Raw genomic sequence first — 10675 nt, forward strand, 5'->3', positions numbered from 1 at the left:
TATTAGACATTTCCTGTTTCTCATTTCTCGCCATAATTTCAACGTCTCGCCACGGGCAAACCGTTCGAGATATCAAAAATCCCCTCGCAATTTTCCATCCCCAATGTCTTGAGATCATGTTGACCGAGTTTGGTGGCAATCAAGTAAAAGACCTATGACAAGTATATCAAATTCCAGAGCATGCTTTTTATAAACAGCCCTAAATAGCTGACTTCCTGTTGGGCGGAGCCTATGACATAGAGTGCGAAAGTTGTTCGGCTCAATGAGATCTATAAGTGTACTGAGTTTCATATAAATACATGAAAGTGTGTGTGAGCTATGGTTCAAGATTTCTGACTGTGTTCCAGGGGGCGCTGTAGAGCCCCTGTGCCACGCCCGGGTCCCAGTCTCTGTGGCGTCCTGATGGCCGCAGATTCCAATGTGTGTGCCAATTTTCAAGAGTTTTTGAGCATGTTAAGGCCTCCAAAAACCCCCGGAAGGTTTAATAAAAAATAAAAAAAATAATAATAAGAAGAAGAAATATAGCTGCAAGCAGCGATGGCGGGCTCAAGCCGTCAGTGCAACACCACCCCGGTGGCATCGGGAAAACTGTGCCCAGCGGGCATAAGCATTTACAGTAACCCTCTTGCAATCAAATTTTAAGGGATATGGCAGTTAAAGGGTTAATCCGACCCGTCTAGACTTTGAAATCACATACACAGAACAATATATATAACTTTAGTAACACTTTATTTTAATATATATAAAAAATGTATAAGTTGTGCATCGTAGCTGACACCTAAATGAACACATTACAATTGGTTTATGACTGCAAGTCTTTCTCCTCAAATGCTATTGAGCTTCAAATTTGCTTTTGAGCCCATGTGAAAAAGTAGCATAATTTACATATGACTTACAGTTTGTTTTAATAAATATCAAACATTCAATTTAATGGTGCATTATAGCTGTCACCTAGATGAACAATTACAGTTGTTTTTATGACTGTAAGTCATTCTCTTCAAATGCTACTGACGTTAGAAAAGTGTATAACAATATTACATGAAACTTTAGAGACGGTCCCTAAATTTGAGACTCTCGAATGTCCAATGTCAAGCCAACTTTATGCCTGTTTTTGTTTTGTTTTTTTCCTTTTTTTTCTTTTCTCTGTGCCGGATTGCTGATATCTTTTACCCGGGCATAGATGTCCATCCATCAATTACGAACATTCATCCGCAAATGTCCGAGCGGTCGCGAGCGCGGATGGGAGAATGGCGCATGTTTTATTTTTTTTTTAGCTACTGGGATGGTGCCCCCTCTGGGAGTTGGTGCCCTACGAAGACTGCGTATTCTGCATATAGGGAGCGGCGGTACTATCTGGAAAATATATTCCTCAAACCATCGTACAAGAGGAGGTGATGCTAGTACTTCAAGAATCTCTCAAAACCTATCTGTTCATAAAGCCTATATATAAAGTCTTAATATAGTATTCCACAATATGTTGTGCTATTCTAATATTATTGTGTTTTTTTACTGACATTGTTATTTGCTGTTATTTTTTGTTTTAATATTGTTACTGTTGTTACTTGTTGTACGGTGACCTTGAGTGGTTTGAAAGGCGCCTTAAATAAAATGCATTATTATTATTATTATTAGCTGTACACTTGATAAAAAAAAATAAATATAAACTTATGCAATTGTATATATATATATATATATATATATATATATATATATATATATATATATATATATATATATATAGTGTACAGTTTTCTTTTATTGCATCTTGAAATAAATGTTTCTGAGTTCTGTGTTTGTTTGTTTTTTTTTTGTTTTTTTTTAGGAAGATTACAGCCTTTAATCTCCTCAAAATAAATATGCATATAAACCATGAACAATTTAATTATAGCTGTATTTATAAAATGCTTACTAATGACTATTCATTTTGGGAGTAGGCTAGCAACAGTTGATGTTGAGGCCTAAGATATTTCTTAAGCTGTAATGATGAAAAAACAACAACAACACAAAATTGCTTTTTTTTCTGCTGGTGATTAAAGAGATGATTAAGTCTCCCTCCCTCTCTCTCTCTCTCTCTCTCTCTCTCTCTCTCTGACACCAAGCCCATCCCCTCTCCCACACATTCACACAAACTCAGCACACACACTTAACACACACACACTTAACACACAAACACACACACACATACACACACATTACCCAGAGGGACAGAGTGACATCAGATGTATGGTAGTTTTTTTAATTTTCTATCATCCATATAGTGTTGTATAGTCATGAAACTATGCATATTTCCTCAGAATGACTTGTCTTCTATGTGTACATTTTGTTGAAGTGTTTAGAAGCTGCACTTAAAAAAATAAAAGACATTTACTGGTTCCTTTTTTACTGTTATTTCAAAAAATCACCATGACAAAACCATTCAAGCTATCCAAAACTAATTCGCACCTGTTCTGTAAGATAAATTCTTTAAACAGTGGTAAAAGAGGATGTGGTGCTGATCCTTCAAGAGTCACTCCAAACTTATCTGTCCATAAAGCCTATAAAGAATTATTCTTAATACACAGTATTTCACAATACTTCAGCATATTATTCTAATTAAGTGAGGGTCATTTTATCAGTAAAATACATATTATTTTTCTTTGAAAGATTTCTATAAATGATTTAAATCATACTTGTTTCTACAATAATTATTTAAAAGTAATCATATATCGCCATCTGGTGGCCATTATTGGTACTTAGAATTGCAAGCTTGATTTATATGTTATGATAGTTTTAATTTTAAGCTGGCTCTTGAAAATGATAAAGCTATGAAACTTGCTGTGCTTCTTTCAAATGATGACTTCTACGTATATAAAAAATTATGAAGAGTTGGAATGAAGAATGTTAAAGATATAGTAAAATAACTATTGTATTTTTTTATGTTACTTTAATAAATCGGTATGGCCACACCATTTAAGGTATCCTTAACCCATTCACAATTTAACATCTTCAGTATATTGGCATCATGTTGAAAAAGTTTGGTGTGAACTACTTGTGTCTTCTTGGAGGAGTATGATTCATTTACAGGCTGAGTTTATCATAAATCCACAATAAAATTTCTGAGTTCTGTATCAATCTGTGTTGTTGTTTTTTTATTTTTATTTTTTTATTTTTCATAGGAAGATAACTGACCCTTTACTCTCCTTTTTAATAAATGTGCTTATAAACCAAGAACAAGCTATTTATAGCTGTATTTATAAGCTGCTTACTACTGACTATTAATATTGGGACAAGGCTTTATAAAGCATGAACTGACTATTTACTAATGAGTGCAGTTATTATAAAGTGTTACCAATGCATTTACTAATGTTAACAAATTAGACATTATTTTACAGTGTTATAAAATTCTTTAATGACTTACAAGCATTTGTGAAAGTTCTGCTTGCATTACAGCTTAGTCTTCATCTGTGAGCTGAACAGTTTTACTGTTACATCCATGAGATTATGTAAATTAAGATAAATGTCATGTCACAGGATGGAATAGGTCAGTATCAAATGAGATTTAAATTATTATTTGCAGCACAAATAAGTATTTTTAGAATTTTGTTTTTAATTCCTGAAACTGTCAGAAAAGGATAAGGCCTAAGAGATTTCTTAAGCTGTAATGAAAACAGCAATGTTAGCAAAAGCAACAAAAAATAACAATTTAAAATATTTTTTTTTCTGGTGATTAAAGAGATGATTAAGTCTCTCTCTCTCTCTCTCTCTCTTTCTCTCTCTCATTGTGTCTGCCACTCAGCTCATGCCCATCCCCCAATCACAGACACACACACACACACACACACACACACACACACACACACACACACACACTCAGTCAGCACACATACATTCCTCAAACAGAGGGACAGAGTGAGTTGAGATGTCTGACAGTTTTTTAATTTTCTTTTAATCATACAGTGTTGTAAAGTCATGAAACTATGCATATGTCCTCAGAATGATTTGATCTCTGTATGATTTTTTTTTTTTTAAGTGTTTGGAAGCTGCAATTTAAAAATACAAGACAATTAATGATTCCCTTTTTACTGTCATTTCAAAAAATCACCACGACAAAACCGTTCAAGCTATCCAAAACTAATTCGCACCTGTTCTGTAAGATAAATTCTTTAAACAGTGGTAAAAGAGGATGTGGTGCTGATCCTTCAAGAGTCACTCCAAACTTATCTGTCCATAAAGCCTATAAAGAATTATTCTTAATACACAGTATTTCACAATACTTCAGCATATTATTCTAATTAAGTGAGGGTCATTTTATCAGTAAAATACATATTATTTTTCTTTGAAAGATTTCTATAAATGATTTAAATCATACTTGTTTCTACAATAATTATTTAAAAGTAATCATATATCGCCATCTGGTGGCCATTATTGGTACTAAGAATTGCAAGCTTGATTTATATGTTATGATAGTTTTAATTTTAAGCTGGCTCTTGAAAATGATAAAGCTATGAAACTTGCTGTGCTTCTTTCAAATGATGACTTCTACGTATATAAAAAATTATGAAGAGTTGGAATGAAGAATGTTAAAGATATAGTAAAATAACTATTGTATTTTTTTATGTTACTTTAATAAATCGGTATGGCCACACCATTTAAGGTATCCTTAACCCATTCACAATTTAACATCTTCAGTATATTGGCATCATGTTGAAAAAGTTTGGTGTGAACTACTTGTGTCTTCTTGGAGGAGTATGATTCATTTACAGGCTGAGTTTATCATAAATCCACAATAAAATTTCTGAGTTCTGTATCAATCTGTGTTGTTGTTTTTTTATTTTTATTTTTTTATTTTTCATAGGAAGATAACTGACCCTTTACTCTCCTTTTTAATAAATGTGCTTATAAACCAAGAACAAGCTATTTATAGCTGTATTTATAAGCTGCTTACTACTGACTATTAATATTGGGACAAGGCTTTATAAAGCATGAACTGACTATTTACTAATGAGTGCAGTTATTATAAAGTGTTACCAATGCATTTACTAATGTTAACAAATTAGACATTATTTTACAGTGTTATAAAATTCTTTAATGACTTACAAGCATTTGTGAAAGTTCTGCTTGCATTACAGCTTAGTCTTCATCTGTGAGCTGAACAGTTTTACTGTTACATCCATGAGATTATGTAAATTAAGATAAATGTCATGTCACAGGATGGAATAGGTCAGTATCAAATGAGATTTAAATTATTATTTGCAGCACAAATAAGTATTTTTAGAATTTTGTTTTTAATTCCTGAAACTGTCAGAAAAGGATAAGGCCTAAGAGATTTCTTAAGCTGTAATGAAAACAGCAATGTTAGCAAAAGCAACAAAAAATAACAATTTAAAATATTTTTTTTTTCTGGTGATTAAAGAGATGATTAAGTCTCTCTCTCTCTCTCTCTTTCTCTCTCTCATTGTGTCTGCCACTCAGCTCATGCCCATCCCCCAATCACAGACACACACACACACACACACACACACACACACACTCAGTCAGCACACATACATTCCTCAAACAGAGGGACAGAGTGAGTTGAGATGTCTGACAGTTTTTTAATTTTCTTTTAATCATACAGTGTTGTAAAGTCATGAAACTATGCATATGTCCTCAGAATGATTTGATCTCTGTATGATTTTTTTTTTTTTAAGTGTTTGGAAGCTGCAATTTAAAAATACAAGACAATTAATGATTCCCTTTTTACTGTCATTTCAAAAAATCACCACGACAAAACCGTTCAAGCTAACCAAAATCCGTTCGCAATTTAAGTTCCTCAATGTTTTTTCAACATGTAGACAAAGTTTGGTGAGTATAGTGAACATTTCCTGTGAGGAGTATGCATTAAATCAAAGCTCAATTTAAATATTCAAATCAAAATAGCCGACTTCCTGTTGGTCGTAGCTGATGACTGTGAATTAGAAAGTTGTCCGTCTTGAAAAGAACAATTTATGTACCAAGTTTGGTGTCTGTAGCTAAAACTAACCCCCCCACTTTTGACAAAAGGTGGCGCTATAGAGTGCCTCCTTCACGCCCTTTTAAAAGCTTTTGCCATTGTCTAGCTATCACTAATACTGATATGTGTTTTGAGTTTCATGTAAATCTGAGCTTGTTGTCTGCCTCAAACTCACCATAACAGAACATTCAAGTTTGACACGTTGCCATGGCAACACAATATCAGATATCAATATCCCCACAACAGATTTACATCGGCCATGTTTTGTCATTATTCTGATGAAGTTTTAAGTAAATAGAGTAAAAATAAGATGCTGAATTCAAAGCATTTGGAAAATGACACACTTCCTGCTGCCAGTTGGTGGCGCTATAATGTTGACTCTTAATAGTCACATATATGCGATCGGTATCATACAACGAACAAACCAATGAAGTTTGATCAAACTCAGGCAATGTATGTGGATGTTATTAGACATTTCCTGTTTCTCATTTCTCGCCATAATTTCAACGCCTCGCCACGGGCAAACCGTTCGAGATATCAAAAATCCCCTCGCAATTTTCCATCCCCAATGTCTTGAGATCATGTTGACCGAGTTTGGTGGCAATCAAGTAAAAGACCTATGACAAGTATATCAAATTCCAGAGCATGCTTTTTATAAACAGCCCTAAATAGCTGACTTCCTGTTGGGCGGAGCCTATGGCATAGAGTGCGAAAGTTGTTCGGCTCAATGAGATCTATAAGTGTACTGAGTTTCATATAAATACATGAAAGTGTGTGTGAGCTATGGTTCAAGATTTCTGACTGTGTTCCAGGGGGCGCTGTAGAGCCCCTGTGCCACGCCCGGGTCCCAGTCTCTGTGGCGTCCTGATGGCCGCAGATTCCAATGTGTGTGCCAATTTTCAAGAGTTTTTGAGCATGTTAAGGCCTCCAAAAAACCCCGGAAGGTTTAATAAAAAATAAAAAAATAATAATAAGAAGAATAATCCTTAGAAGAACAATAGGGCTCTTCGCCCCTTCGGGCTTGAGCCCTAATAATCCTTAGAAGAACAATAGGGCTCTTCGCCCCTTCGGGCTTGAGCCCTAATAAACGGAGCAATTCCAAGAGGGTCCTCACACCATCGGTGCTCGGGCCCTAATAATAATAATAATAATAAACGGAGCAATTCCAAGAGGGTCCTCACACCATCGGTGCTCGGGCCCTAATAATAAACGGAGCAATTCCAAGAGGGTCCTCACACCATCGGTGCTCGGGCCCTAAAAACAAAGCAGATACAAGAGGGTCCTCGCACCTCGGTGCTCGGGCCCTAATAAAAAACAAAGCAGATACAAGAGGGTCCTCGCACCTCGGTGCTCGGGCCCTAATAAACAAAGCAGATACAAGAGGGTCCTCGCACCTCGGTGCTCGGGCCCTAATTAAAATAGGTATGAATGAATTTTAGGATTGTCTTTTGTTGTTTATTACTTTTTTGATGTCCAATCATATAGGTATTTTATTTAAGTTACAGTTTAATGAATTAATTAAAACGGGGAAATTACCTTATTAAATCATTGTTTAAAATATAGCCTAATTTTTATTTTATATATTTGATTTTTATTATTTAAGTTTTCCTTGTTGTTGTTGTTGTTTTTTGTTTTGTTTTGTTTTTTACCAAGATTTAAACATTAATTTGTAAGTAACAAGTGTTAGTTACTGTTGCTTTGTATATAGTTTATCAAACGCGCACATAAGAGTATTTGTGTATTTTCCCCCCATAATGTATATTAAAAAGCATGTAGTGTTTAGTATGCAGCACACACGCACGCGGACACGCGCACAAACTGCAGTGGGCTGGAAAAACTCACCTGTTTTAATTAACACATGCATGGCTGCTTGTTAATTGGCAGTGAATCTCGTTTCCGCAGTCGGTGGATTAGTTCAGATAGCATCGAGATGACTAGCCAGTGCAGCTATCCCGTCGAGTCAGAGGAATTTGAGGGCCAAGAGGCAAGTTTACTTGATTAAATTTATCACACCGAGACAAATTGTTTATTTATTTGTCTTCATACGTACAAAAATATAGTTTGTTCAGACAAAACTTTTGTTCTCGACAGAAGAAAGCTGTGGCGAAGAGAGGTGGAGTTGTTTCAGCCATCTTCTGTCGGATTTCACAGTTTTGGCCAGTCAGATTTACTGTGAGTAACTCTCTAGCGAACTAGAAAAGTGATTACAAACCGCACCCTGGCTCGGAGTACAACCGTGTGGCATTATCTTTTAAATATTCAAGCCATTTATGTTACTCTTATTAAACTGTAAATAAAACTAGCTTAAAGTGGTCTGCTGGTCTCAATGGACACATTTCATTGTTGCATACTGGGAAACCAGATAAACCATTAAACACCAGACTGGAGAGAGAGGGTGTTCTGTAGATGTAGCATGCTAAAATTAAACCGCTAGTTCAACCAATTTATAATTTATTCACTTTTGTGAAAAAGCTGCATTCTGGTACAGGTTTGTTAGTAGTCTCTTCTCATTTAAAATATATATAGCGAAAGTGTTTTGAGGTTGTTTAATAATCTTAATATTAATGGTATCTTTTCCCTTTCAGTTTAATTTAAATAGTCTGCCTTATTTTGCCACACTGAAGAAACCCAGTGTCGCAAACCAGTGTTAAAAAATGTACAATTATATTGTAACACATACCAGTTTGTAATCAGTGTTATTTTAGTATCACCGAGATCCTATTAAAGTTTCTAATTAACATTTTTAAATGGGTTTTAATTTGTCTATTTTCTGTTTTCATTTTAATTTGTTCACTTTTTATTTGGTCAAGGTAAACCAAATTAAAGTGAGATGTTGAGTCCTATTTTCCCAGTTAACATTTACTTGACGTAACTTAATTTAACCCTATGTAAATATCCTTGTTTGCAATATCAAGCAGCATAAGGGACTATTTATCTGTTCTGTTTTTTTTTTTTTTTTTTTTTTTTTAAAGGTGGATACTGTAACTTGAATAGACATTTTCTGAATCTAGCATGCCTTCTCTTCAGATGCGAGCTCTCCGTGGCTTGTGGTGGCTGTTTGGGTTCTCCACCCCGGTGAAGTCCGTCTCTCCCGCTCGGGAGGAAACAAGTGGTTCCCCAAAAGAAAGGCAGTGCAGAACAGTCCGGAAGCGTCTTCACAGGGTCACGCGGCTGTTGTTGGCCGTCCTGCCCCGGCGCATCCAGAGCGCTCTGGGTTATCCAGTCTGCACCAGCATTGGCTGTTCGGTGTCCCCTGGTATGCTCCTCCCTTTACTTCAGATAAAATAGCTTTTCCGATATGGAAAGAAGCAGCCAGGTGTGGTTTTATTTCTGCTTTAGAGGTGCGTTGTTCCCCTACAAAGCCTTGTGGCAAAGGCAGCAAGAGAAAACAGGATGACCTGGATGAGGAAGAGGAGGTAGAGCAGCACTCCTGGGTGGAGGCGCTCAATCAGGAGCTGGCCGAGGAAGACCACGCAGCTGATCCGGACTATGAGGTTTGCATTACCTTCTGAAGTCCTGTTGGTATGCGTCACTTGTTTGTGCCGAATGTCGGGATGCTCCTTTTCTCCTGCAGCCCAGCGCGGTTGAGTCGGACAGCGAGGAATACCGGTCACACAATAACACTGAGAGTGACTTGGAAATAGAGAAAGGTGTCGTGGTGATCAAAGATTTGGAGATGGTACGGTTCTCCTCACTCGCTCAACACCTATTTGCTGTGTTTCATTCATCTGAGCTCTATATTCCAAGTCCTGTTTCTTTTTTTCAGGTAGTTCCTCCTGAGAACTAAAGATGGCAGTGTGTACCAATGCTAGTATGCAAATCAAGAATATTGCGACAGTTGTAGAATGTTTGTTTGTTTTTGGGCTTTTTTTTTTCTCTGGCAGGCTCAGTTGATGGCTTCCCAAATTGCTGCTTGCCTTCATTTAATTTTGTATCTGTTGTGTGTGTATTTTTTTAGTGTTAAACTGCCAAATAAAAGGATTTGTAGTACATCTAGTTAGTGACCTCTACATAGTGTCCTATGCAGTTTGGCCAATAGGTGGCAGGTGCTCACTTAGGTTTTGTTTGGATTGTTTTGATGCATCAAATATTATGAGAATTTTTAAATGGGTAAGTGAATATTGAGTTCTTATAAAGTTATGCTTTTGTGCTCTTTAATGTTTGTATACATACACATGCAAAACATATAAAATGTCTACTTAATTAGTGAAATGTATGCACTTATAAATGCTATGTATATGTAGATATTTGAATATTTTCCATACAAAAAACACGATGAAAATGAACATTATTTTGCACCCATACATTTTCACCGTAAGTATCTTTTTTTTTCGTTTTTTTTTTTTTTGCATTTTATTCCATACAATACTTTTATCTTAAACATTTACATATGCACACATGCATAATGTGTACATACATTTTAAGCAGTTTTTTTTATATTTATAGTTTATAATGCAAAAAACTGTTCCATGCAAAAACTTAAAATATTAACATGTAAATGCATGCTTAACGTCTACATATATAAATATTATACATCCGTTTTTTCATATTTGTAATTCATATAATGCAAAATGTTTATAATCCATGCATAGAATTCAAATGTTTGTGCACAAATTATTTCACACGAAAATAAAAATATTAACAATTTGCAAATATTTAAAATATTAACAATTATATGTGTGCACACAAATGCATGTATATCTT

At 35.3% G+C, this 10675-nt stretch overlaps 1 protein-coding gene across 2 annotated transcripts; it reads left to right on the plus strand.

Annotated features, from left to right (window-relative positions):
• Nucleotides 1-7821: 7821 nt before the first annotated feature.
• On the plus strand, nucleotides 7822-9963 carry LOC113077167 (uncharacterized). 2 transcript variants are annotated; one of them, XM_026249628.1, is made up of 6 exons: nucleotides 7822-7955; nucleotides 8063-8143; nucleotides 8999-9227; nucleotides 9311-9465; nucleotides 9546-9650; nucleotides 9738-9963. In XM_026249628.1, exons 1-6 carry the CDS (start codon nucleotides 7830-7832, stop codon nucleotides 9756-9758), a joined length of 717 nt encoding a protein of 238 aa, XP_026105413.1. In that variant the 5' UTR covers nucleotides 7822-7829; the 3' UTR covers nucleotides 9759-9963. The 2 variants fall into 2 exon arrangements, with proteins under 2 accessions (XP_026105413.1, XP_026105414.1); XM_026249629.1 differs by having other exon boundaries at nucleotides 7856-7955; nucleotides 8066-8143.
• The last annotated feature ends 712 nt before the right edge of the window (nucleotides 9964-10675 follow it).

Source organism: Carassius auratus, unplaced genomic scaffold (genome assembly GCF_003368295.1).
Source record: "Carassius auratus strain Wakin unplaced genomic scaffold, ASM336829v1 scaf_tig00021896, whole genome shotgun sequence".
In the NCBI taxonomy this organism is placed as follows: Eukaryota; Metazoa; Chordata; class Actinopteri; order Cypriniformes; family Cyprinidae; genus Carassius; species Carassius auratus.

Bases quoted from the DNA above. Each gene is read 5' to 3' on its own strand.
- LOC113077167 (XM_026249628.1), top strand. From the start codon at position 7,830: ATGCATGGCTGCTTGTTAATTGGCAGTGAATCTCGTTTCCGCAGTCGG. The intron at 8,144-8,998 runs GTGAGTAACTCT...CCTTCTCTTCAG, and splicing joins TTTGGCCAGTCAGATTTACT to ATGCGAGCTCTCCGTGGCTT. The intron at 9,228-9,310 runs GTATGCTCCTCC...TTTCTGCTTTAG, and splicing joins TGGCTGTTCGGTGTCCCCTG to AGGTGCGTTGTTCCCCTACA.